At 39.7% G+C, this 27,668-nt stretch overlaps 4 protein-coding genes across 5 annotated transcripts; 3 read left to right on the top strand and 1 right to left on the bottom strand.

Moving 5' to 3' along the window:
• Positions 1 to 954: 954 nt before the first annotated feature.
• Positions 955 to 6,872, bottom strand: tmbim4 (transmembrane BAX inhibitor motif containing 4). Its single transcript, XM_020601309.1, has 7 exons — positions 6,608 to 6,872; positions 5,954 to 6,062; positions 5,483 to 5,588; positions 4,788 to 4,821; positions 4,583 to 4,700; positions 2,935 to 2,980; positions 955 to 1,879 (listed from the first exon to the last, which is right to left on the bottom strand). Exons 1-7 carry the CDS (start codon positions 6,696 to 6,698, stop codon positions 1,673 to 1,675), a joined length of 711 nt encoding a protein of 236 aa, XP_020456965.1. The 5' UTR covers positions 6,699 to 6,872; the 3' UTR covers positions 955 to 1,672.
• A 2,241-nt stretch (positions 6,873 to 9,113) lies between these two features.
• LOC109960977 (beta-2-microglobulin-like) lies at positions 9,114 to 11,177 on the top strand. Its single transcript, XM_020601492.1, has 4 exons — positions 9,114 to 9,272; positions 10,066 to 10,338; positions 10,449 to 10,475; positions 10,624 to 11,177. Exons 1-3 carry the CDS (start codon positions 9,209 to 9,211, stop codon positions 10,460 to 10,462), a joined length of 351 nt encoding a protein of 116 aa, XP_020457148.1. The 5' UTR covers positions 9,114 to 9,208; the 3' UTR covers positions 10,463 to 10,475; positions 10,624 to 11,177.
• Positions 11,178 to 12,442: 1,265 nt separating this feature from the next.
• Positions 12,443 to 14,717, top strand: LOC109960993 (beta-2-microglobulin-like). The gene is made up of 4 exons (XM_020601518.1): positions 12,443 to 12,679; positions 13,161 to 13,433; positions 14,462 to 14,499; positions 14,653 to 14,717. Exons 1-3 carry the CDS (start codon positions 12,613 to 12,615, stop codon positions 14,473 to 14,475), a joined length of 354 nt encoding a protein of 117 aa, XP_020457174.1. The 5' UTR covers positions 12,443 to 12,612; the 3' UTR covers positions 14,476 to 14,499; positions 14,653 to 14,717.
• Positions 14,718 to 17,034: 2,317 nt separating this feature from the next.
• On the top strand, positions 17,035 to 26,983 carry irak3 (interleukin-1 receptor-associated kinase 3). Of its 2 annotated transcripts, none has more exons than XM_020601231.1 (13): positions 17,035 to 17,267; positions 18,172 to 18,360; positions 20,311 to 20,378; positions 20,501 to 20,540; positions 20,715 to 20,878; positions 21,118 to 21,182; positions 21,267 to 21,381; positions 22,770 to 22,888; positions 23,036 to 23,234; positions 23,786 to 23,848; positions 24,307 to 24,474; positions 24,816 to 25,170; positions 26,201 to 26,983. In XM_020601231.1, the coding sequence occupies exons 1-13, from the start codon at positions 17,165 to 17,167 to the stop codon at positions 26,311 to 26,313; spliced, it is 1,761 nt and encodes a 586-aa protein (XP_020456887.1). In that variant the 5' UTR covers positions 17,035 to 17,164; the 3' UTR covers positions 26,314 to 26,983. The 2 variants fall into 2 exon arrangements, with proteins under 2 accessions (XP_020456887.1, XP_020456886.1); XM_020601230.1 differs by having other exon boundaries at positions 26,198 to 26,983.
• Positions 26,984 to 27,668: the final 685 nt, after the last annotated feature.

The following is a 27,668-nucleotide window of genomic DNA, read 5'->3' as shown; positions in this document are numbered from 1 at the left end:
AGCTGATTCTGATTCTGATGTAATCTTTTTTCCCTCATTGTAGCCCTCCTACAATATGTCCTTATTTTTCTTTACATTTCATGTCTTAATTTAACTTAGTGAAACTACCATATATTTTAGCATTTTTACTTACTTTTTTATATACTAATAGCTAAAGTATAACAAGATAATGAAATACTACTCCTTTCAGAGCTGATACTTCAATTTAACACAATATCATCAAGCACAAACCATCTGCATTTCCCTTGCCTTACAGAACTTGAACTTTGACTTATCTCACTGCGTTGTTCCCTGTTTTAACATGTGAACAGGTCAGTGCATTTTGTCTCCCTTCTTCTCAGGCAATAGATTTCAGCAGCAACTTCTTTGGGGTAATGCATTTCAGATTCAGTATTTAGTAATGCAGTTAATTTGTCTGATACTAATCCAAAGCATTTGCTCTTTCCAAATTTTAATCATTTTAGTTCTACTTCCAACATTGGCAGTATGTCATTTACTTCTCAACTTTTCCAGCAATACTTTTAAACTATCAGCTTCTTTAGCTAGTGGACTAAAGCTTACAGCTCTGATGTAATGTCATAGCTTACAGATGTTCAGAGCAATGAATTCGAGATGTTTTCAGGAATTTCCCCCAGTGCATGGCCATTAATTTCAGTTGTCTGTTCTGCATGAAATTTATTGTCTAGTTAGAAGGTCACATCTATTGTATAAAGACAAAATGGCAATCAATGTTTCTACACAACTCTTATAATAAGTACCCTTGACCACCATTGGAACTTGGAAAAAAATCTTTATAATTTAGATTAAGTTTTTAAAAACAAATAAATATTGATTTTAAAAAAGTATAAACCCCGTTAGTAGTATTTAGTATTTTTAAGGCTGTTGATATATCCTCTAAATTTTTATACAATCACATCAAATAATTTGCCTCTACTATATGGGGGGGGATATATCTTATGGAGTTTCAATGCTTGAAACTCCATAAGATATATCACCTACTATTTATCCAAAACATTTAGATTTAAATCTTCACCAAGTTCAGAAGAGTTTTAGCTTCTGATTCCAAACACTGTGCACATTTACACTACCAACATACAATGTATAATCTTCTTGTATTGTACTGTAAAGCATTAACAGGTGTGGACCATATGAGGGGTGCAGTAGTACATTCAACAATAAATTAGTGGAATTATAGATCTGAAAGTCTGCTGAGACATTCTGCTGTACTGAAAAATATACTTTGGAAAAAGGAAAGCCTTTCTTGCACCAAAACAGATGAGCAGCAATTAGGCCAGTTGGGGGCGCTATTGGTAGTGTACATTTAAGTCACACAGCTGATTCAGTACATTTTGGATCATAAGAAAACACAACTTCACTGATATAGATCTACTTAATGCAAAGGCAGAGTCAGTTACAAGAAGTAGAAGGGTAAAATAAAATGAAGCACATAATCCAGCTGCCTGGAAAGACAGTTCACCAGGCACACACAGATTTTTTGATTTATTAAGATACCTCCCTGAAGTCTCACATTTGATGAACTTCAGTACAGTAACACTCACATAAACACAGGGTAATCACAGCACAGGCATACCTGTGGGTTTCCAGTAAAGCTGTTGGATCAACAACAAGCTGTTACAACTAAGTAAAGCAGTTTGAAGTGGTACTGCAGTTTTCAGTGCTTCTTCATAGAGTCGAGGACACGCAGGATATGCAGGAAGAGGTTGACAATGTCCAGGTAGAGGTTGATGGAGGCCAGGATGTGCTCCTCAGGGGAGAGCTGCTTCATCAGCAGGCTGGTGTCATAGATGATGAAGCCGCAGAAGACCAGCGCCCCGGCTCCAGCCATGACCAGCTCTATGCTGTCACTGTTGAAGAAGAACTGCAAAGAGAACAGAGTCAGTATGAAAAGGGGGTCGTGTGAGGCTGAAGGTTTCTCTTTACAGTTTTAGCAGGTGTTTAGACTGAGTCTGGTAAAACGCAGGTCCCTGCTGTGTTTTTATGAATGGGGCTGCGGTGGTTGGGGGGTGGGGGGTTGCAGAGTCTTGTTGGTGTGTAACGGTCACATTGTGAGGAGTCAACATGAGTGACTTCATTCCCAATCCAGCCCATGAGTTTCTGTTGTGTTTTGGTTAGCCATGCTGCTAATGTAGCCTTTTCTACCTTAGCACCAATTCTACCACCAGGGTGTTTTTAACATCTAGTACTAACAAAATGCATGGCGTGTTGCTATGGTGCATTAACTGTGGCCAGAAATCAACAGTGAATAGCAGTGATTGCTAATGCTAACAAGGTAAACAAAGGAGTATTCTTCCTGTGGGTGTCCACAGCCCGATCATGCCCCTACATGATTGGTCAAAGCAGTGCCTTTACTGGATGATGTCACTGTCCAGTGTGTACACACGCAGTGGCATGGGGCCTTCAGCTCCAAACAAAATGTTGTTGTTACAATGACAGTAAAGAGGATTCTACTTACTGTTACGTAAGCAAAGTGTGTTGGGTGCAGAGTAAAGGGATGTTTTATTCCAACAAGAACTGGCTATTTTGAACGCTGCAATATTAGTGTTCCAATCTAAATGGGCAACAAGTATGTGGACAATCCTGTTCCACAGCCTCCACGTCTTTTGTTGTTTCTTTTACTTTCTGTTTGTTCCTTTCTCTTTTTACTTTGTCTTCCTTTGAATCTTTCTCTGTTTTCACTCAGTTTGTTAATATCTTTCTTCCTTTCTCTTTTTGCTGCTGGGACTTAAAAGAACACTCAGTTTCCTCATTAATGTCAGTGGGGCCAAACAAAAAAAACTGAACCGGGCTTAATCCATCATCATCATCATCATCATCATCAAGTTGCTGCATTGGCCAACTAAATACAGGCACGGTAGAGTACCATCAATTCTTTCATATGAAATAAACACATGAATGTGACACAGTTCCACTCACCCTCATAAAGCCTGCAATGATAAGGATCCACAGGCAGGCGAACAGTCTATAAGGACAGAACAGAGCAGACATTGTGAGTGAGCAACCCTAGAGGAAGGATACAGTTACACTGTTAAAATCACTGTCCAGAACATGGCTACATCTCAATTCCCTTATCTGATTTTTCTTCACTCATCCATGAACTTTGAAGCCAGTATGGTGTTCCATCTTGAAGACTGTCTCAAAGCTCTTATTTCTGCTTTGAGTAATTAGGATTGAGGGGGGGATCTCTGTGGAGCCATAAGCACTAGACCATCCTTCAAGGATTTCTCTTCACCTCTTTATTTGGAAATCTGTTGGTGACTGGAGACCGTGGCTGCTCAGACTGATTTAAAACCTCGTCTCATCATCACCACAGTTCTATACAAATCACAGAGCTCACAAATGTATGCTTTAGTTTGTGCAGATTCTCAGTCATCCAGGTCATAGTAAGCTGAAAAAACTAGGTTTTTAGGTCGAAGACGTTTCACCTCTCATCCAAGAGAGGCTTGTGGATACCCCAAGTGGGCCTTCGCCAAAGTAAGGAAGAGGCCCAACACCAAGAGGGAGAAACCAGAAGCCAGAGGGGATGACACTGTCATCCATTATGTGGCTGGTTTATCAGAGAAGTTAAAAAGGATCTTTCACAACCACAATATCCCAGTCAACTTTAAACCAGGGAACACCCTGCGGCAGAGACTGGTCCACCCAAAGGACAAAACACCCAGACATAAACAGAGTGATGTGGTGTATGCAATTAAGTGTAGTCAGGAGTGTAACGACTTGTACATTGGTGAAACTAAGAGGCCGCTTCACAAACACATGGCCCAACACAGGAGGGCCAACTCCAGTGGACCAGAGTCAGCAGTCCACCTCCACCTGAAGGACAAAGGACATTCTTTTGAGGACAGTGAAGTCCAGATCCTCTCCAGAGAACATAGTTGGTTTGAGAGAGGAGTCAAAGAAGCAATTGTTGTCCAAATGGAACACCCCTCACTAAATAGGGGTGGTGGACTAAGACACAACTTGTCATCCATCTAGAACTCTGTTTTAATATTTCTGCCCAAACATGCCCACCAGGACAATAGGCATCGGTCCACAGGGGACATTGTTGGCCATCAAAGGACTGAAACACCACCGATGGGGATAATTATCTCCGACTTAACGCCAGTCGGGCACAACTGATGAAGCCTCTTGGATGAGAGGTGAAACGTCTTTGACCTAAAAACCTATTTCAGTTAATTTTTCTATGTTTTTTCAGCGTATGTTTTAGTTGTTTTCAGTTTCACCATCTAGTTAGTAGAGGATCTGTGTTCAGTAAAAAACTTTCTTCATTCATTGAGTTTTTCTCTTCAAGATCTACAATCAATTTCTTCTATCAGTAATACAGTCAGAGAGAAGAAGAAACTCTGATGACTTTCAGCAATAAACACATTCATTACTTTCACTCAGTCACACAGGAGGATGAAAATCGTCGAGTAACAACTTCGTTTGATCCACAAGCAGATGAGCCACCGTCATCAGAAGCAGGTGTCACTTCAGATTACATGAGGAGAAGACACAAGTAACATGGATAAGGGATCTGAGATACAGTATATCCTATATGTAGCAGAAGCCATGACACACTTACCCTGCTCCCATTTTGCTGAAGTCTCTCTTGGACTGGAATGTGTAAGCTGTCAGTCCAGCAAACACGGCACAGGTCAGGAACAAGGCTTGTAGTACAGTGGAGTATTCATAGAAAGTCACTGTGGAGAGAATAACTGTGCAGTTAGGACAAGCTGGCAACAAGCTCAAAGAATGGATAGTGACAGCTCCTTAAAAAGATTACTTACAAGCTGTGGCCACAGAAACAGCCTCCAGCAGAGTCTGCAAACAACAAACAATTAGTGGCACCAACATGCTAACCACCTAAAAGCTATAAATACATAAATGTTACAGGCACAGGTCAGCTAATCCATTATTGCAAAATGAAATAGGTAAATACATAGATTGGGTAAATATACACTGAACCCCTCTGCATAAAATATATTACAGTGAAACTCAAGCTTGATATTACATTCACCAGTCATCCATTATCTATACCGCTTATTCCTGAATAGGGTTGCGGGAGGGCTGGCGCCAATCCCAGCTGACACTGGGCAAGACTTGGGTTACACCCTGGACAGGCTGCCAGTCTATCACAGGGCTGACACATAGACAAAGAACCACACATGCTCACACTCACTCCTAGGGGAAATTCAGAGTTGCCAATCAACCTAAGCATGTTTTTGGACTGTGGGAGGAAGCCGGAGTACTCGGAGAGAACCCACGCAGACACAGGGGAGAACATGCAAACTCCACAAAGAAAGGCCCCGTGTTTGCCGGGGCTCGAACCATGGAACCTTCTTGCTGTAAGGCAACAGCGCTACCCACTGCCCCACTCTGCCACTATTCATTAGTCAGCTAATCTAAATGTTCTATTCCCTAAGACTGAGTGCTGAGACAAAACAATTAACTACTTAATAAACTGTAAAAATGAAAGACTTACAAATACAATCAGCAGGTAGAGGTTGACTGGATGTTGGTGCCTGTATATGGCCAGGGCCACCAGGACAACCAGAGAGCCCAGAGCCGAAACCAAAACCACAGCAGGGCTGAAGAAGAAGCCATATTACAGTTGGACAAGATGCCAACAAAAGCTTCATAAATGTTATTCATAAAAGATGTACTGTACATCAACCAACAATTATACAATCAGGTTTTAAGTAAGAAAAGACAACTGCATATACAAGATGTCTATAATGTTTTTAATCAAGTATCAAAACAGGAATAATGTGCGGTTTTGGAAGCATTATACATCCAACCACCCTTTTTAGGGGGTGTTAGCCGTACCAGAATGAAAGGTTTGTCAAGGAAAAGTCACTGGTTTTCTAATCTTTCAGTGTTAAGTGGGTCATGAAACTGTCATATATTATCTTTGCATTTGATCTTTCACATCTTGGTTAGACACCATCCTCACCTGGCGTGCACAAAATCCCTGATGGTATGAGAAAACATGAAGAGGGCAGAGGTGGCTGTGGTCAGGATGATCTGCAAGCTCAGGAGGGTGTACACCTTCCTGAGGAAGTCTTAGCAACAAGGACAGAAGACAGGGCATTACAGGTGTTGAACCGGAGGCAACGACTTGAAAACACCATCATCTTGTGTTATTAACGTAACAGCTGCTTTAATGTGAACGAGTGACAACAGTTACTGCTGTTACTGCATTTGTCCAAACCTGTAAATACCACCTATACGTTACGTCACGTGGTATTTAAGCTAATGACGTTGGGAAAAATATACTGTAACGTTATATAACATTAACAGTTAGTTATGCTTAAAGTCATATCGTTAATGGTTTGGAGTATAGATACACTATATAGATCTATGATCGTCTGTTAGCTGTTAGCTAGCCTTATTTTTAACTAGTAATATCTGGCTAACATGCTGACTTCTAGGGTATCTGAAATCACGTTAGTAAATGGTCTTTAACGATAAGTGAAATACTGTAACAGTAGTTAACATTAGCATTAACTATAGTTAACATTAGCATTAACTAGCGTCAGTGACGTGGCAAGCTTCTGATAAACTAACATTACCACCCTTATGCTACATTAACTCTTACTGTACTTACCCATACGTATCTGGATGCTGGCTGTAGCAACATTTGTGCCATAGTTAAAGTCGTCTTCAATAGAAGACCTGGGGTATTTTTCACTAATCATCTTGTTATTGTAGCGTTACTGCAGATTCGTGAAAATACGTAAGGAATGCTGTTTCAGAGCCTACGCCACTGATGTACTGTGGCCTGCGCTCGAGAATGTGTTAATGCTGCGTTCACTGAACGTGGGAGGTTAGAAATTTTTCTGAGCTCAAGCTTCCGCAAGTCACCGCGTCAAATGTAAACAATACTGTAAACGATCAACGAGGCCGACCGCGAGAAACTTAACCCTTATCATGAATGTCAGGGGTTCTTCTTTGAAGAATTAAAACACATGTTTAACAAAGATTAAAAAGGGCACATTTCAATCTTCAAACCAGACAAAGTAGGTTCAGTATCACTTTGAAAATGTCATATCTGTTGCTCAAGAACAACAAGGTGTCATCGGTACCGCCTGCTCTCACACAGGCTTAATGCTTTCTCAGTGGGCTTCATTGAATAGATTCAGTGGACGGTGCTGGGTGTAATAAAACATTCAAACCACAGAAAGGCTATTTTTAGACACAATCAATTCACTCTGACAATCTTTGTCAGTGCATGATTTAATAGTTTATTACAAAAAGTATTAAAGTAGGCAGGCCTGTTTACTGGTGAATTTAGAGAGCTTCACAGCAGCTAAAGTTATTAAAATAAGCTAAATAGTTATAGCAATTAAGATTAATGAGGCATGCTTGATTTTCATGTTTTCTGAACCAAAACAGGCTTTTCATGAAATAAAGTGAAATCAACAATACATTTGCTGTCTTGATTGATACCTCACAGAAACAAAACTGTTTCAAATCCAGTGCAGAAAGAACACCACCCATGAATATTTTACAAGATAAAATGAAACTACCTCCCAGTGAAATAAACATGTGTGCTTTCAATAAAGATATGGAAAAAAAAAACAGGCTCAACAGGTCTGCAGAATAACCGCATGACTCAGGGACACATGACAACAGAGACACCAATAAGGAACTAATGGAAATGTGATGGGAGGTTCCAAACACAATAAATCTGAGCATTAAATGGTACTTTCCATGCCAGTAAAGAATATATATAGAATTCTGAATTCATATTGTAAACAAAAAGCAAATAGTTTTATGTGTCATGTAATCTCTGTGTCTCTCCAGCAAATAAACATTTGTAAGTTATCACTGATCTTCTCACTGTAGATGATGACATGTCAGCATGAATTCGCAGGTTTTGGTTTTGGTTTGCTTTAATTCCTATCCACCCTTTTTCTTTCTCTATTTGTTCTTTCTGTCTCTCTCTCTGTGTGTGTGTGCGTACTGGTAGTGGAATCCAACAAAAGTGTAAATGAACATATGGATGGACCACAGAATGGACCTACATAACACAGGCCCAGGGGCTAAAGGAGTCAGGGAGCCCCTAGACCAGAGAGCCATGAAGGGACTGTCAACATTTCCATTATAAAGACAATCAAATGATTACAAAATGATTTCAAAAAGCCACAGAATGAGAAAAAACAGATGCAAAACAATTACAAAGGGACATATTCTTAAATGACTAAAAAGAGCCAGAAAAGACCCAAAGACAGCAAACTGGCTACACAAATATGCCAAACTACAAAAAAGACAAAAAACAACTACAAAGAGATACAAAACAATTTAAGGATAATAATAATCACCTTTATTTGGCCAAGTATGTTACAGAAGGAATTTATTTCCAGTACAGAACCAAAGCAACCATCTGTGGTGCCAACACCGATGGCTCCAACCATCAGGGACAACTTGGGGATTCAGTGTCTTGCCCAAGGACACTTCGACATGTGGACTGTAGGCACCGAGATTCGAACCTCCAACCGGGAGACGACTGCTCTACCCACTGAACCACAGTTGCCCCAAAGAACAGACACAAAACAAGTACAAATAGATATAAAATGACTACAAAGAGATGCAAAACGAGCAAAAATCATTTGACTCCGGTTAGAATAATATTATAAAAAGACAGTTTTGTGACAATGTAAGCCTACATATAGTTCATTGGCTATTATTTCATTTTTGAATTTTAGAGCACATATAATCAAAAGGGGCAGTGAAAACAGTCATATGGACATACAAAACAGACAACAATAAACATACAAAAATAGGAAATATATAAACACTGTGTGGAGACATTTGACCAGATGAGGAACACTGGGGTCACGCAGAGAAGGTGAGGTGACAGCTTTACCTATATCCTTCCAGTTATTTGAATATTGGCTCGCTTTTAGCTTGATATGCAAAGAAAACTCAATGAAAAACGCCTTTGGTAGATGTGGGGCTTCAGGTAGTTTCCAAAAAACCTCCCTTTCCATAATAAACCAAACCTGTTTGGTCATATTCTACCTAGTAACAGTATTATGGAACTTAATGATTGGTTGGTTTTTATGTAGTGGGTGGTGTTAGAGCACTGTTATTGCGCCCCTCTGTATACTTTCAGTTTAGAGTAACGCTGCGAAGGACGAGAATACACCCTCCTGCACTGAGCCTCTGTAAAAATACAAAAGAAGAGTTAATCAACAAGATAAACATGAGGTTTGTCTTTGCTCTAGGAGTTCTGCTGGCTGTCTACTGTGTAGTGGACTCCAAACGCAGTAAGTACTCTTTTTTTTGTTGCAATTTTACTGAAGAAACTCTTCAGTATCTCAAGTAAAATGATTTTGTCCTTGATGGCTACAAGTCAACTACATCATATATTATTTAGGCTGCTTGATAACTGACATACTAAATACAAGGCAAGCAAGAAGGTGTAGCCTAGGCAATATCTGTAATGTAGCTCTTAATGATATGGTAGAAAGGCTCAGATGCTAATATAAGAGCTGATTTAAACGTCAAAATGTAAAAGAGAAACATTATAAAAACACATTTGCCCTGCTTTGAATTCAATGGGAATCCCCTCAACAGTCGGGATTTAGTTTCGATTTCCTGTAAATGCTATCTCTGCTGTGAATGCACACCGGCCTCAGTGTGAGTGTGTTTAAGGAATCCTGGATGGAGCAGGCCAAACTCCACACAGTGAATTTCTAAATTCTATGTGAAACATGTTTTGTGAGTTCGCTTATTTCCTCAGCCAGTCTCCAGAACAGCTAACGCACTCCCACACAGGGAGCCCCATGACTACTGTGGAGGCATCATTAACTCAAATCTGCACCTATGGCAATTAATGTGCCACTTTCTTTTTGTGTCCATACAGGTTACAGATGCAGATAGTTTCAGTTTTAATGTGGCCCAGTCAGTCACTTGTTAAAATGGATGTTTCCTACTCCACACTTAGTTTGAGTCCCGTGTGTGTTTTTCATATTTTCTCCAGTAAGATGCATCAGGTGGAACAGCACACTGTGTGGTTAAGGTAGAATGACATCATTTCCCTCTCCATATTTCCTTTAGTTCCACCTAAGATTCAGGTGTACAGCCGTGATCCAGGAGAGTATGGGGTTTCAAACACCGTAATCTGCCATGTGAGCAATGCCTACCCTCCTGACATCAAAATCGAGATTTTCAATAATGGCGAAGAGATCCCAAATGCCAAGCAGACCGACCTGGCCTTCACACAGGGCTGGAACTTCTTTTTGACCAAGAGCGCAACCTTTACTCCCCAGAAAGATGACAAGACTGTCTGCAGGGTGACTCACGGGGACAAAATTAGTAACTTTGCCTGGGGTGAGTTACAATCAGTGAAAAGCAAGGAGTAGGCAGAAAAAATAAATTGAATACTGCCTCATCAGCTTTTATGAGATGGATAAAAACTTCTCTATGCTTTTTTTTTACAGAGCCAAACATGTAACTGTGAGCAGAGGGTGAGTTCACATCCTTATTTGACTTCTTCAGTGATGCTACTCCACCATTCCAAACCGAGAATGTCACGTTTGACTGCCACAACAGATGCTGATGTATTTTCTGCTTTACAGTGACACGATGTCATTTTTTATCATTTTCTCTTTCCAGTGGTGCCAAATGTTTGGCTGCAGCCGTCTTCATTCTTCACGTCTTCAATCATCATTACCTTTCCTACCAAGTTTCTCACGTTTTTTCAAAAAAAAAAAACATCCATATCAATTTTAGGGGATTGTAAATGTTCACTTACTCTTTTGCAGTTTTTCTTAGTTGCTTTGGTACATTTCTCAAAATTTCCTTGATATTTGCAAAAACATAAGAGCATCTCTTGAAACAGTTTGTACAAACACCACAATCAGCACCACACAATGGATTACCTGCAGAAGGGTGTCACTAAGTATTCTCTAATGTCAACTATGGCTCAGGTTTTGATGACAGTGATTGAAAATGCACAGGGATGCACACTTTTACTGTTCATTGCAATATAAAAAAAGTGATTTACAGGACTGCACAGCACAAAGGAAAAAACACAGAAAAAAGAATGGTTGTTCTCACAACATTTGGCAGATGTAAGGATTGTGTAGAGGTTGAACAAATAGATTGGATAATTTAATTTCGGATCTGAAAAATGTACTACAGCAACCAAAAAAAAAAAAAAACTGTAATATAATATAACGCATGGGCTGCAGGTTAAGTCATTTATAATTTAGCTGTATGCTGCTTTGTTTTTGTTTTGTTTAATCTGTCATATTTCTTTCTATACACAAATGTTTGTATAGCTTTTATGACTTTAGTTACCTTTTTCTGTATACCTAAATTACACAAATTGGTAATTTGTAAGATTAACATTAACATAAAGTTTTTTTTCTGGACTGTTCTACGATTATGATTGGTTATTTAAGGTGTTTGTTTTAAATCTGAAATAAATACCGTAAAAATGTACTGATTGATTGGTGTCTCATTTTTAAACATAAACCTCTATAAATTATAGTTTTATTAGTTTGTAAGTAATTTACTGTTATCTTTATGGTTTTATTAAATAAAAAAAAATGCAAATATTTCAGGTAGACAAAGAAGTTAATGAATGCAATTTCCAGCCATTGAATCAGACACCTAGATTTTGCCATTGTGGTTTAGGCTGATTCCTGGCTTGACATTAATTTTACAGAAATGCATTAAAGGTGATGTGAAAACTATTAACACACACATATAGTCTGTTCCTCTTTCACCCTGACATCAGATCAGCAACTTACCTGAAGGTGGAATTTGTGAAGTCATGATAGTAAAACAGTTTCAGTGGTTGCTCTTCGCCCTCCCCACTACTTTACTGTAATTTTTTAATTTTTAAAATCTTGATTAATAAGACCATGTAAGGGAAAGTAAACGCTCCGTGGATATCAGTTGATCTAGCAATAGCCTGCCAACATGAGCTGTTATGAGCTATTCCTTTCTTTTGTGAGGGAAATTGCTTTCTGTGACATAAAAATGTTAATCGCATCAGCTGATTTATCACGGTGTGGCTGTAAACAAGCAACAGTAGAAACTTTAAAATACAGATGACAATGTTACAGCCAGTTACTAGTACAATGTCGGACAATATTTTCACTACGTGGTCCGTGATTCAGCAGCATCTGTTGTGAGAGCGCTGCCATCTTTCTATCTATGTAAAAAAATATATATATATGTGTGTGTGTGTGTGTGTGAGGAATAATAGATAGAACAAATAAACCCCAAATTTTATTAACTGGTTTGTTACATCTCGGTTGCTGCTCAAACCAACATAGCTTCAATTTAATGAAACTGCGCAACAAACTGCAACATGTCAGAGCGTATTCTACCTAGCAACAATTTCGCTTGATTTTTCTATTGGTAGAATTAGTGGCGACCTGGAAGCAATTTTGTATTTCTACCGAGGTACGCTGAAACTTTATTCGGTGGGCGGAGTTAACAGCCAAATTGTTGTAATAAACATCGCCCGAACATATGAGGAAGTACTCCTTTACTTTCGTTTTAGGTTGTGTCCATATTTAACGTCGTTCTTATTCGAACAAAATATACAAAAAGTCTTCCAGTATACAGAGGGTGTCGGAAGGTGAAATCATGAAAGCAGTTGTCCGCCTAGTTCTCCTGACTCTACTGATCCTCGGGTCCTCAATGGCCCGTGAATGTAAGTACCATATACTGCACTTGTAACAATATATTTACAAATGGCGCTGTGTTATGTTAACTCGGGCAGTACGGGGACTAATCTTGAAATAGATTTACCTTTCAGTTTACGCCAACGTCCACGTAAAACATTAAGAAGTATCCTACGGAACAGTTCCCTTAAGACTACGAGAAGTTCGGCGTATCAGAATAGTAAACACATGTTGAGAGTAACATAATGTCTTTATAGGCGCTGTCAATACGTTTTGAGACCGCTGGCAAAACAAAAAGCCTAGCCTATCTAACCAGGTTATTTAGTCAGTTTTATTAGCTTATTGTAATCAAACTGGCCTATAATACCTTTGCAGAGAATTGTAATTTAAAATAATACCGAGTGTCTAGTATTTATGTATAAGTGAGTGAAATGTTCATTAGTACAACTCTGTCCTGTTTTTATCAAATCATTTCTGTGTATGAGTGACAGCTTTTGTGTTTGTTGGTAGTAGCCCCAAAGGTTCAGGTATACAGCCGGAAACCAGGGGATTTCGGGAAACCCAACGTCTTGATCTGTCATACCACTGGCTTCCATCCACCTGTAATCAGCATCGAGCTGCTCAAGAACGGACAGGTGATTCCCGGAGTCAGGCAGACAGACCTGGCCTTCGAGGAGAACTGGCACTACCACCTGACCAGTTTCGTGGATTTCATCCCAAAAAATGGAGATGAGTACACTTGCAAAGTGACTCACAATGGAAAGCCCAAAACATACATCTGGGGTATGTGTCTGTCTTTCTGCTTGCTGTTGTATTTTTTAGTGACATGCCCACTGTTAAATGAGATTGTACTAGGTTTACAATGCAAGTATATTTAATACAAGTAACACATTAAGACAGTTATTAGTTTACACATTACTATTTACACTTAATAGATAGATATATATCAATATACTGTAACACATATATCATTTAGGACAATTATTCATCTTTCAAAAGCAAAAATGAAAATTAGAAAGTGAGCTACAGAAATAACAGAGAAAATCCACAAGGTGGCATCCTTATCATCCATCCATTATCTATACCGCTTCGTCCCGAACGGGGTCGTGGGGGGCGGGTTCTGGAGCCAATCCCAGCCATCATCGGGTGAGAGGCGGGGTACACCCTGGACAGGACGCCAGTCTATCACAGGGCTGACATGCAGACAAACAACCACACATACACTCTCACTCACACACTCCTATGGCCAATTTGGAGACACCAATCAACCTTGATCTTTAGTATTACCTCCTGAGGAGTGCTGAAACAAACACAGAACTCTTGATGAGCGTTATTTGGCTTGACACATTTCAGTAGGTTCCTATAATGGAAAACAAAACCCTATTCTGTGTTGCCAGCCTGTAACTAACCCAGTTTTAAGACTCCCGATTCAGTAAAAAAAAAAAAAAAAAAAAAAAGAAAGAAAACATAACTTCAGATGTCACAAGTATAGCATTTTGTCTCAGACACAAATTAGTTCAGTGGTGGTGGGAAAAGGCCATTTAAATGTTGAACTTGGTCACTTGAATTTAATACACACTTACAAGTTCAAAGTGTTTATCAAAGTGTTTATTTGTCATATGCACAATTAGGAAACGTGTTTACCTGTACAATGACATTCTTACTTTGCCGTCCACATGAATGCCACAAAATACAAATGAAATTTAAAGTAGTGTACTTACACTACACTTACACACTTACAGTGTAAACTGTTGAAGATGTGAGGTACAAGAAAGAGCAGGTTCTCAACATTTGTTAATATCTATTTACAGAACCAGATGTGTAAATCCTGTGCTCAGACTTGCTCAAGGTATGTACCAATGCCAATGCAATTTTTCAGTTCAACAACATTTTCAATATTTTTGCAGTAACGTTTTGCAGTAATTAATAATTGCAGTAAGTAAATTTTGTAGTAACTGTTTTGGTGACAGCACACTTTTTATCCTTTGTTTCATAATCACAGGTCTTCTCAGTCTCAAGATCATTAAGAAGATGGGATGGCAATAGAACTTAATTAAGTGATTGATGTGAAAAGGAAGGGCCACCAAAAACTGGCAGCAGCAAGACTTACTAGATTTCTGGCTCATTATGAAAATATTGTTTTTAATTAATGACGAGACAATTTTAACACCAGATCAGCAGTTAAGTAAGACTGAGCTACATGTGTATGTCAGGCAGAACTGGCGCTATGTATGTAAAAGTAGTGTAAAACTCAAGGAGATCACATTCCAGTCCACATGTGTGTGTGTATATCTATTAGTGTGCAACCAGCCAGAAACAGATCCTGTTAAAAATTAAGGTCACTAATTAAAGGTTAATGATTAATCAGACGGGAATGTGGATGTAGAATATGTATCCATGTAGTAATACTGCTTGCAAACCAATGATGATAAGATGATGTTAGGGGGTAGGGTTAGATAAGTCTAACTTCTTCCTACTCTGTTCAAGGTATAAGTAAATTGAAAATATTTTTGTGGACATGTCTGGAATTATGTGTGATTACATACTGACTGTTGTTACATGTTTGAAAGAATAAATAAATCAAATCAAATCAAATCAAATCAAAGGTTGACATTAAATACAAAATTATGTAAATATATGAGTTCTGAAAAATATTTTCCACTAGCAAAATATTAAATGTCGTTTTAGTCACCTTAGCCACTGCTGCCTGACACAATGGCTCATGGCTCACCATCACATCCTGGACAGCAAGTCATAGCGCAGACAGGCCTAACCTTATCATTATGGGTAGTCGTCGTGTGATTCATTGCTCTTATGAAAATATTGCAGTGTGATTCATTGCTCTTATGAAAATATTGCATCATGGAACTTTTAAGACAACAATTTTGGTGATGATTGGAAATGAAACTGCATTCTTTTGTGTGTTTGGTGCCTAATGTATAAAGGCTACAAGACCTTATTGTTTATGCACATTTTATATGATCAAATATTGAGGGAATATTAAATATTTTCATTTGGCCTTTTATTATTATAAAGAATGGCTCCATACCTGAGGGTTTGCTTATGTTGTTTCTAAAGTAGGCAAGTTGGTCTCTCTTTGAAATACTGTAGCAAATAAGGTCAGAGTGACTTTGTAAATGTATTTGTACACCATGGTCGCCCAATGAATGTGATTATGACTCTTCAAATTAAACAAATTTGGAAATAAATGTGAAAATGTGTTTGTTTGTCTGAAAACAAAGCTCCTGAAGTGTCCACGGTTCAGTTCATCGTGTTTTAAATAGTAATACATTTCACCACAGAGTTGGAGAACCTTGTTGGAAACAAAAGGGCTTGTACAGTGGAATGATCTTAGCTGTAGTTTTACAGTGCTTTAAAACACTTGTCAGTTTCATAAATATTCCAAGTCACATCTATTCATTTTTAGTAATTGTGAATATAATGCATACTGTGCACTGAAATATGATTGAATCAACAGTGAAATATTGTCAGGTAGGAGTACTGAGTAAACCCACCATCTAAAATGATGCATAAGATTGAACTTTAGTTGAATTTAATATTGTGACGACCGCTGGCTCGTTGAGAGGAGCTGGCCTGACCCTGTCCTATACTGGACAGTTAACTAGCCAGCAGTGTGCCGGCATCTGGCTCAACAAGGAGGAGAACATCTGGTTTGTCTTTTGTGGTTTTATTGAACGCAGTATGGAGACAAATGAAAACGCTGTCCGAACTGGCACCATGTGCTCTCTCAAGGAAATAATAAAAGAATAAACAACACATCTCCCAGAACTTCACCATCGCCCACCAACAGAACCAAACCAACACGCCCACCTGTCATCCCTCTTATCTCCTCCCCACCTGTTCCTCCCCCCATCCCACATTGGCCAGAACAGGCGGCATTTCGCAGAAAACAGCGGTAACACACACAGTAAGTGGTGACCAATACATGAACAGCCTTCAATAACAATGTCAAACCCATTTGCACACAACAGAACACACGAACATCAGCGGCCAGTCAGGGTCAGTCAGGGTCAGTCAGGGGCAGTCAGGGTCGTCACACTATGTTGAAACTCTTTCCATATGTAACTGTAGAAGGAAACAGACATTTTCATGACTTTTTAATACATTTTGTTCTCTTCACGTAACTACAGTAAACATAATTAAATACACAAGCTAACTAAGTCCAAATATACAATGACAAAGTGTGTGTAAAGGCAAACTTGAAGAAATGTGAGCTCATCCTTTAAGACGAGTGACATCAATAATGATTCATAATGTTTTTAGTGTTTCGATTCTCCTCGCAGAATTTCATGTTGATTGTTACAACACCAAGATTGAAGAAGCGCCGTTTCCACAAACGAGCTCAAGCTTGATGTAATGACGATGCTGTGAGTCTGTTGACTCAACGTGTCGTTACGTTTCGCTGCGTGAGGGAGTTTCCATGTTTGAGCAACACTGATCTCTACTGTTGTTCTTGTGTGGACCGGTGTCCTCCTGTTAAAGCGTCTGTTCAGATGGACTCCTCCAGTTTTCTTTACGATGTCCCTCCGGTTACCGTGGAAAGACTGTGTAAGATCATGGACAGCGGAGACGACAGCCTCGGGTGGCGGGGACTAGGTGAGGAGCAGCTCAGTTAGCGATGCCACAGAAAACGGTGCGCGGACTTTACGCTGCTGAAAGTTGGAGCTCTGTTGATTCGTGTGCTGTACAGAAGCTGCGTGTTAATAACAGGAAGCAGCTTCTCTTTGTCTAATGCTTGTTACAAAGGTGTGAATTTTTTAATGAATGGGAGATGTTTATTTGATAAGTTAAGGCTAAATAAAGAAATGGTAACATATTAGTTCAGAGATCAAGTAGCCTCGTTAGATGAAATTACTGGTGTTATCTGTAAAAGTGGGGGGAAAACCCCCTTAGGGGTTCATATAGAGGGTATATTGTCTAAAAGAATGGTTCAGATTAACCTACACACGTGGGTTTTATTGATTTACTACCCAGGAGGACACTGAACATGCGAAGTGTATATTTACAAACTAGGAGCAGATAAACAGAGAAGTAGGGCTTTAATGCCTTAAGGCCTGGGGCAACAAACACAGAGACCTCTTGGATGAGTTAATAACATTTGATATGCGTTTTGTATCTGTTTTCTACTAAATAACGAAGTGTAAATGCATAGAGTATGAAATAAGGTCAGAAAACACTGAGAAGGTTTTTCTCCATGCACTTCCATTTTCCTCTTTATGCATCATGAAGTATTACATTTGGTTGCTTTTCTATATTGCATATTGTTATAAAATGATGATTTTCTTTGGTGGCATTTGTACAACCTGAGCAAGTACTGTATGTCGAGCTGCTCTAAAGGGAATGTTTGTTTTTAGAGTAGGTTATAATTGGAAAATTGTGTTACTTATTATTGTGGGGACCTGAAAATTTATGACAGCATGTAATATGTGGCTAAAGGACAGAATAGATGTTATTGATTTATCATCTTTTTATGTCTACCATCTTTCCTGGCCTCTCTAAGCTGTCCGAATCGCTCCCAGCTGGTTAGAGGTTCGCAAGTTGGAGCGCACAGAGGCGGCAGGTCGGAGTCCCACCAGGGAGCTGCTGTGGTCCTGGGCCCAGCAGAATTCTAGAGTGCACGACCTGTGTAAGGTGCTGGAGGACATGGGCCACCACAGGGCCCTGCAGCTCTTCCATAGTCCACCCCAAGGTCAGTTATAAACACAAAGGCAAGTGTAAACTCCAACAAGCATGATGACTATATCATTTACTTATTTAAATGCATAGAACATTACAATATTCTCAGACTGAGCAGAGGGTGTTTAGATAACTGCATGTCTGCAGGTATTCTTCATCAGTGTGCTAAAGGAATAACCATTACAACACTACAAATTACAGCTAGGCTACCTGTTAATGAACCATACCATTCATTCCAAGGCTGAGAGAGTGGCATCTGGAGAGAGTGAGTAGGCACTAATCTTCTGAATCATTTATCAGCGGGGGGTGCTGGAGCCAATCCCAGCTGACATTGGGCAAGAGGCGGGGGACACCCTGGACAGGCAGCAGTCCAACACGCTGACATGTAGACAAACAACTACATACACTCACTAATAGGGGCAATTTAGGGTCACCACTTAACCTAAGCTGCATGTTTTTGGACTGTGGGAGGAAGCTGGAGTACCCGGAGAGAACCCACACAGGCACAGGGAGAAGATGGAAACCACACAGAAAGGCCCTGGGTTGAATTTGGAACCTTCTTGCTGTGAGGTGACAGCATTAACCACCATGCCGCTTGTCAGTATTAATAAATGAAAAATGAATAACAATGACAAGTTCAATTCAGTTCAGTTTAATTTTATTTGTATAGCGCCAAATCACAACAAAAGTCATCTCAAGACACTTTACAAAGTAAGGTCTAGACCTTACTATTATTCTAATTATTATAGAGGAAGAGTCCAACAAATCCCCCCTTCAGCAAACACTTGGCAACAGTGGGGAGGAGAAACTTCCTTTAACGGAAGAAACCTCTGACAGACTCCGGCTCTTGGTGGGCGGCCTTCTGCCTTGACCAACTAGGTGAGTGGATAGAGGAGAGACAAAAGAAAAGCAACAAGACAAAACCAACACAGCTCCAAAGTAGGGCTACCTGCAGAAAGGTCCAGGGAGAGAGAGGACACACTACGGGAGAGAGGAGACACATAGTTAGTGACATGTAATGGTGGCATACGAATGCACGGAGAGAGAGGAGAGGAGCTCAGCATCATGTGACATCCCTCAGCCTATGCCTATAACTAAGGGATGATACACCAAACCAAACTTATCCTAGAATGCATGTCCAGTAATTCCATAGAGTGATAGTCCACTACATGGGCCCAGATGAAGACCATCCTGTCGACTAGAAACCACTAGTATAGTTAAATATACTCAGTACCATCAGAACAGCCCAGGCCCCCCGTTTGCTTGCATTTACCAAGATGATTGTCAGTCTTATCCCTGTTCAGCCACATTAGTTATTATGATGCCATGAAATATTGAAAGACATACCACAGTATACGATGTACCTTTTCACCCTCCCTCACTGTCTTACTAAAATTATATTGAAATGCATGCAGAATGATATTTGCATTTATTTCTCTGACTGCTTTGTTGTGGAGGATTTGGCTTCAACAGGGGTGAACCACCAGTGTCCCCTGGGAAAAAACATAAAGAGCACAGCCAAAGTGAGCTAAAGAAAGCACTTGTGCCCCATTTTTATACAAAATAAAATTATTTTTTCTTATTAATGTTTAGTTTTGTGGAACTACTCTTGGTAGGTAAAGTAAAATTTAATGTGGAAAAGGTGTCAAATTAAGGTGCTCTGTATCAGTCAGTCAGAAATCTATCTAAAAATATAACTCCCACTAACATCCAGGTTTGTGTTGTGATTCATTTATTATATTTTTTGTGTGTGTGTGGCACAAAATGAGTAGCAAAATGAGTAGCAATTCAGTTTTGCAAGAAAAAGTGTGGGGGTAAGTGAAATTCACACGTGACACAGAAGAAATTTAAAGCCCTGTCTTGGTTCCTCTTTGTGGTGCATGGATGATGTAAGCAAACCTTGTTAATCTAACTACTGAATGAATAGAAGTGATTGAATATTTAGGCAATCTTTCTATTTCAGAGTCGTCTTTGCCCTCCAGCAATCACCATGCAGAGTCTGCAGGGCAGGTCTCAGCAGCTAAAGAGAAGGTAAAATAGTTTGTTCCACCACAGAATGTGATTTAGTCTTAGACAGAAGGCAGCTTGCATGACCTGTGAGTAGTTAGAAAAATAAATGACCATCCTATCCTGTCTTCATTTTTTCTGATAAGGAATCCTTCAAACTAGAGGCAAGTTCTCCATTAAAGTCTGGTAAGTAAAGTGAACATTATAATGGAATGAATAAATAAATCATGTTACACATCAGTAAAATGTAATTTTGGTGGAATTCCCCTTTTCCACTATGGTTGATTGGTCTTGAAATTTGACTTACCACATGGGATTTTGTGTGTGTGGTAATGTGAGTTATCCATTTCTGTATTCCAGTGAGGTCTGTTGAAGAAAACCAGTCTTCCATCATCACGTTCCAAGACATCAAAGAAGGAACCAGGGATTTTCATCAAAAAATGAGAATTTCAGAAGGCCAGTTTTGTAATGTCTACAGAGCACAGCTGGGAAATAAAATGTTTGCAGTAAAGGTTTTTAAACAGGTGATTTTTTTTTATTGTAATGTCACTGAGAAAACATTGGTCATTGATAAAGACTGTAACAAGAACATCTTTAATTTTCATATCTTTAAAATTGATCATGTGTGCTGAAGTATTGTCTTTATGAATGCATATAAAAGCAGTTTATATTCTGTTTACTCATCTACCGTGAGGTTCTGGTCTGAGTTTATGTGTTGAATGCCACAATAATTGAAATGTATTCCTTGTCCATCATTCTCCAGACAAATAAGGCATCCTGGAGGAAGCTATGGGAAATGTTCAGAAAAGAAATGGAAATTCATCATTTGTATGTATTAGCCTTTCACTCTCAATATACCTTTTTTGTTTATCTGATAGTGTGTGTTCAGTCCTTAGTGTGGTGTTGTTACAGGTATCAGCATCCACATATAGTGGACTTGTTGGGCTGTTTTTCTGAAGAGGACCACTACTGCCTGGTCTACCCCTACTTCCCCAACGGATCACTATTCCACAGACTTCACCATCAGGTACATTTGTAATTTACCACAGCAGTTGTTCATTATAATGTATGCTTCTGTTTGCACTGTGCTTTCAGTATCAGAAAACAGGAAGTTAACTTGTGGTACTTTTGCGGAACTTAAATTCTTTATTATGAAAACATATCATTCAGACTTTAGAAACTAAAATCAGAAATACAGGTATTTGCTGTTTTTAAGCTTTTATTGTATGGAAATAGAAATTTTCTGTCATGGAACAGGTAATACTGATAGAGCACAAACCTCCCTGCCCCGTAAATTCACTCTCTGTTCCATATTTCTGTCGAGCTTTAAACATATTTTTAGTTCCCATGGAAATATTTTAGATCCTGTAAGTTAAAAAGTCAACATCTTCTTCTTAATAATCAAAAAACAGGATCACACTCAATGATAAGGAATTACTTTATTCTACTACAAAAGATGCAATGTCTCCAGCCTTGTCTGACACAATCGGGCAGTGTCGCTGCCTCTGAGGTGACACATTCAATTAGCTTACACCAGATGGGGCAGACATCAACAAGGCAAACAGTGAGTTGATAATACAGAATTAAATGTACCAAAGAATCGGTGAGCATTCCTGTAGAAGTATTCAAGTTAAATGCTGTTTACTCATCATTTTGGCCCAACAAATACAGTATCAGACCATGCCTTCATAAATCATCAGGGCCCCATAATAAGCCACACCACTCTCCAACTCTACCCTAACCTAAAATACACATATACAATAATTTCACAGACACTATTATGCGGGACACTGTTGTCCAACACTAACCTATCATACCATGCATTTATCAAAAATAAATTCTCCACTCTGAGCTTAACACAAATCATCCCTGAATTCTGTCCTCACCCAAAGAGCAAATATTTTGTGACTTGACACATATTATCCTCATTGTACTTGCTCTGGTCGTACAGTGGCTGGCCTCTGAGAGCAAGGCCCGCTCAGTTGTCCCACTGCCGTCACTGTTCTTCCACGATTGTTTGTTTGTTGATTGAAGAAAACTATACCAGTTGGGCTCATGACACCAAGAAGGCCCAACAGTGTGTTCCAACATCCCAGAACTGCCTCCCTCTGCGCCTGCACCCACACTCCCAACACACTCCATTAACCTCTATTCAGGCTGACTGGTAACAAACAAAAACTAAGCCACAGCAAACACTAGCAAACCCTAGCAAACATTTCAAATCCTGTCCTAGCCACCAAACATTTCAAATACAATACAGTGCAAGAAAAAAAGGGCTAAATCAGCTCATCACCACAGACTATAAATCCCACCTGGTGAACTTATTCTGTTCTTGTCATGTCAGGTCCTTATGTCATGTCTACTCAGTGGTCTGTGAAGGTGTTATAACTAAAATGGCATGTTGTCACTGTACAGGATGGAGAGCCCCCTCTGTCCTGGCAAGAACGTCTCGACATTATCAAAGGAATCGCAAAGGCCTTGCATCACCTCCATACGGCCCAGCCCTGCCCAGTCATCTGTGGCAACATCTCCAGGTACAGTACACCTCACATGCACACTGTGGGATGCATTCTGATACACATTGCTACGAAGCTGTATAAGACAAAAAATGTACTGCATTGTGTTTTCTGCTGTCTCTGAAGTTCAGAGGCTAACAGTGTTTGTATGGCTTCTCTGTACAGTGCTAACATACTCTTTGACGATGCTCTCCAGCCCAAGCTGTGTGATTTTGGGTTGGCTCGTCTGCGCCCTCATTCAGTCAGCCATTACTGTACCATCACTCTTGATACGAGTTCCCACAGCAACCTGGGATACCTCCCTGAGGAGTACATCCGAGATGGCAAACTGTCCTTCAGCCTGGATGTTTACAGCTTTGGAATGGTGACTGTAACAAGATCTTTTTAGCTTAGCAGAACTTTCTATAATCTTAGTATAAATTAGGGTGTTGCATCAACAAATGATATGATAAAATTGGATTATCATTATAGTTGCATTCATGTGAAGGCAGAACTTTAGCTCATGGAGCTCATTTTAACTGATATATTAGTACATTAATGTTGTAGTATTATTACATTAGTACATCATATTTTATACAGTGATTACATCTGTTGCATATAAAACAAATTTAGTGGAGTAAAAGTACAATTTTTCCTTCTGAAATGTGGTGAAGCAGGAAGTATAACATAGAAAACATTCGAAATAGTTAAAGTGCTGCGTCCTGTACATAGCTACAGTATTGCAGTGGATGCAGTAGTAACTTTACACCACTTCCTCCACTATAAAAATTTTGCAATTCTAAATATGGAATTATGAAATATGAGCTGTCTATTTGTATAAGTAAATGGTAGTGTAATGAAAGGACTAAAATATCAGAAATATTATTAGAATATATATTTTTTAATTGACATTAATTACAGTTTGCTTGCTCTCAGGTCGTAATGGAAACAGTAACAGGACGGAAGGTCATAGACGATGTACCTAAACAAACACTGCTGGTGAGCCAACACTGAAGTCCAAAAAGTTCCTTTTTTGTCAAAACGTAATGAAGCCCTTCTATGTATATATACACACATAATACATTATGATCTCTCACAAGAACAGTCAGAAAGGTTTAGATACAGAGGTACCAGAACAATTAGGACACTTTTACAGTCTGTTGTTTTCAGCCCCAAGACAAATCCTGCCTGTATAAAGCTGATCATTTCCAATATATGGTGAAATTTGACTCCAGCAAATGTTAGCAGTTTCAGTACAAGGTAATCTGTGATCACACTATCCAACCATTACAGTCATAAAGTTTCATGGTCTCTGTCACATCTTGATAGGAAAGGCTTACAGCCACTCATTTAATGATTTATTGCATGTTATTTAAAGTGTTAGTGCCTTGTCATGTACCGTACTTACTAACCACATTTGCTCATTGTGTTTTTCTGTGTGATGTCTCCTCTGTCAGAGAGATTTGCTCATCACTGAGGTGGAGGACAGCGGTGGTGTGGACTCCTGTCTGCAGTTTTTGGATGAGACGGCCGGTCGGTGGCCGACTGCCATGGCCCTCAGACTTCTGCGTCTGGCCTTGGACTGCACTGCTAGCCGCCACCGCAGCAGACCAAGCATGGAGAAGGTGAGCTTTAAAGGCTGATCCTCGTCCCTTAGGAACAGTATACTGTGTGTAAGAAAATATTAAAAATGCTAAGGTCCCCATCCCAGACTTTCCACTGCAATCAGCTTTTTCTATATTTTGTTTGAAGTACTTTTATGCAGTTGAGTGGAAGAGAATTGGAATCATTGCAGTTTTATACTGAATCTTTGGGGTAGCGTCATGTTATTGCATGAATGGCTGCAGTACTGATACTACACAGCATGAAAGCCATCTTGGCTAACCTTTGTTGCCTGTACATTTTGCTGACATATTCTGCTGGAGGAATCATTTAAGCGACTGCTATAAATCTTAACTGTCCTCAGGTACTTCTGTCACTGAGCGAGCTGCTTCCTCCACCTTGCCCCCCTGTCGACCAACCCCACAGCCTGGATGATGGAGCTGCTAGTTGTGCCCAGCAGAGCCCCCTGTTGTCCATACCTGTGGAGCACGATGAGCAGGATAGCCCCCCAGGGTTTCCAACAAGGGAAGGGCCGAGTGAATACAGCCAGTCTGAGGTGACATATCTGAGTGACATTGCGGGTGCTCATGGTGAGGCGGCAGTAAACCTCTACAGCAGTTGGCCTGTGCAGTGCAGCTGTGCGGCTGAAACAAGTGGTTTAGCCTGTGAGGACTGCAGGGCCAATGGCTTCACCAACAATAACATGGACTATCCTCAGAGTAAGTCTGATTAAGATATTTAGTTCTTTATTACAGAAACAGAATTTGAAAAACTTGTGAGACTCTGTGGGTAAAATGTACACAGATAGGTGAGTCAGCTCTACCTCCTCTTTCTGAGGAAATACCTGAAATGCTTAGCTGCAATTTTCATCTCAACACTGACCTGTGTCAGTACCACATAGACTATATATAAAGATGTGACAGCTCCCACAAGTCAGTCACCCCCTGGTGGCTGATTGCAGTGTAGGTCATACATTTCGCCCACTACAAGTTGGGACATGAGCCAAAATTAAAACTCAAAGTATAAATCAAATAAATTTCTTCTAGAGGTGAATTCGGTCATTTCAGGTAGATATTATGACGCTGATCTGTGTACAAGTGGTCATTTTTCTGGTAAGTTTTTAATAAGTTATTTGATGGTATAGAAAGGAGTGTATTTTAGATGGTTTGACACTTTGATTGGCAGCTGTATGTCACTCCACTTCTCTTCACTACTGCACAGAATCTAGCTGCAAAATGCGTCACAAACGCAGGATGGCCACCGCCATAGTGCCGATATTTTGGCTTCGCTTTTACATAATGGCAGAAAGTGGTGACATTTCATCCATTTTTCTATACATGGCCAGGACCTTCAACCACTTACTCTAGGAGACTGTCAACAAATATTTCAACCATGTTTGATAATGATTTTGGGGTATATTGATCATTTCACTACAAGGAGGTGACACTGATCTATAATAACCCCACTCTCCTGTCCCTCCAGAGCCAACTCAGATACTTGATTGTTAATGCAGTGCCTGGCTTATTTTTATGATAAAATACATATTAGAATCACTTTGACTTTGAAGGTTAAACTTGATGTGGGATCAATTTAGCCATGTTGCTAAGGGGAACATAAAATATCCTCAAAAGAAAAAAACAGTGAATGCAGTTGTTTGTGTGTATTTATGACATGGAATATACTGTATGTTATGTGCATGTATTGGCCTAAACAAATGAACCTGTTCCTGTGTTGTGTGTGTTTCAGCAGACGTCACTGTAGTGGAAAACCCAGCCAAGGAGAGACTGAGGAACAAACTGAGTCTTTATAACAAAGAGCAGATTCACACAGAGGAACTGTTCTCTGATGCGGGGCTACCGTAGAGAACACAGTACCTGTTACTGTCCTGACAGCAGGTCATTTTTGCAAGCTTCTGTGTGTGTATGATGTCTGTTTGTTACTGTAGGATCCCTGTTAGCTACTGTATCACAGCAGATTCCTCCTGGGGTCCATCACATCACACTATAACACCCGACAGAGCATATGAGCCGAGTGGAGCGGTGACAGTTCAAATCTGCTCGCTCTCGTTCACGCTCCACTCTGATTACATGCTCTGACACCTGAAAATGTTCTCATTCACATAGTAATTATTAAAACATGCAAATAACATGGCTTTAGTACAAATACTTGAGGATTACCATAGATAAGCTACCATAGAATAGAAATAGTGTTTAAATAGTACAGTACTGTAGAAGTAATTGTAGCATGGTAATCAGTTAAGCCCTAATACATTGTTATTATTATTATTATTGCTATTATTACCATTGTAGGACTGTTATTCTCATCAACTGTATATAAAAGATGGATAAACCCTCCATAACGTCACCCACTGGTTTTCTGCAGAGCGGTTTGGAACCTCAAGTCTGGCTGCTGTTGTCTCGGTAGCGCTTCACTCCACCCATCTCCAGCTAATCCAAAAATGGGCAAAGAGGTGGAGCGTGAGTGGAGCTTGCTAGACAGCTAGTGGCTAGCCACCAGTAGTGGGACCCACCCCCCGTTGCCACACCCTTAGTTATGCATAACTTTTAGTGTCAATATAATTGTCATGGACGGGGAAATTAGCTGTAGAGACCAATCCCATTTTTGTACTAGGCTGTAAACATGTTTATTTCTGCTGTAAATCTGGGTATTTAACATGGGAATCTAAGGGGATTGAGTCCTTTTTAGAGCCATCCTCAAGTGGGCATTCAAAGAACTGCAGGTTTTGGCACTTAAGCATTGGCTTCATTTCTCAGCCTTGGAGGTTGTCGCTTGGTTATTCTCTAATCATCATCACTACCTTGTAATTTATGACAAGTAGCAGGGGACTTTTTAATCTTTAGTGTTTTTGTGGATAAATGTTTAGGGAATTGGCATTGCATAAAGAAGAGATAGCAGAATTTATTGTGAATAAGCTGAATGAGCCTGGCATTTTGAACTAGGGTTAAACTGTTATATACTCCCAACTGAGAGCTCATATGATCAGTCTGAGTTGAGTCTAGTTAAAGAACGGCATCAACAATCAGATAAAACCATAACCATATACAAACCAAAAGAGAATGTTTGGCAAAATGTTCATTGCTGTGCACAAATCCCAGTGAACAAAATGCAAATATGAACCTCCTGAACTCAGTGTTCCAATGTTACACACTCTGGTAACATCACCCGACTGCTTATTGGAACGCCGTCCTCTGTTGTA

Source organism: Monopterus albus, unplaced genomic scaffold (assembly GCF_001952655.1).
Source record: "Monopterus albus unplaced genomic scaffold, M_albus_1.0 scaffold51.1, whole genome shotgun sequence".
Lineage (NCBI taxonomy): Eukaryota > Metazoa > Chordata > Actinopteri > Synbranchiformes > Synbranchidae > Monopterus > Monopterus albus.
The sequence above is the reverse complement of the archived record's forward strand: the minus strand, read 5'-3'. Positions and strand labels throughout refer to the sequence as shown.

Coding starts and splice junctions, on each gene's coding strand:
- LOC109960977 (XM_020601492.1), top strand. CDS start 9,209: ATGAGGTTTGTCTTTGCTCTAGGAGTTCTGCTGGCTGTCTACTGTGTA. Junction 9,273..10,065: donor TGTAGTGGACTCCAAACGCA/GTAAGTACTCTT, acceptor TATTTCCTTTAG/TTCCACCTAAGATTCAGGTG.
- irak3 (XM_020601230.1), top strand. CDS start 17,165: ATGGACTCCTCCAGTTTTCTTTACGATGTCCCTCCGGTTACCGTGGAA. Junction 24,475..24,815: donor GCAGACCAAGCATGGAGAAG/GTGAGCTTTAAA, acceptor AACTGTCCTCAG/GTACTTCTGTCACTGAGCGA. Junction 25,171..26,197: donor TAACATGGACTATCCTCAGA/GTAAGTCTGATT, acceptor TGTGTGTTTCAG/CAGACGTCACTGTAGTGGAA.
- LOC109960993 (XM_020601518.1), top strand. CDS start 12,613: ATGAAAGCAGTTGTCCGCCTAGTTCTCCTGACTCTACTGATCCTCGGG. Junction 12,680..13,160: donor GTCCTCAATGGCCCGTGAAT/GTAAGTACCATA, acceptor GTTTGTTGGTAG/TAGCCCCAAAGGTTCAGGTA.
- tmbim4 (XM_020601309.1), bottom strand. CDS start 6,698: ATGATTAGTGAAAAATACCCCAGGTCTTCTATTGAAGACGACTTTAAC. Junction 6,063..6,607: donor CAGCATCCAGATACGTATGG/GTAAGTACAGTA, acceptor CTTGTTGCTAAG/ACTTCCTCAGGAAGGTGTAC. Junction 2,981..4,582: donor TTCAGCAAAATGGGAGCAGG/GTAAGTGTGTCA, acceptor CTGTCCTTATAG/ACTGTTCGCCTGCCTGTGGA.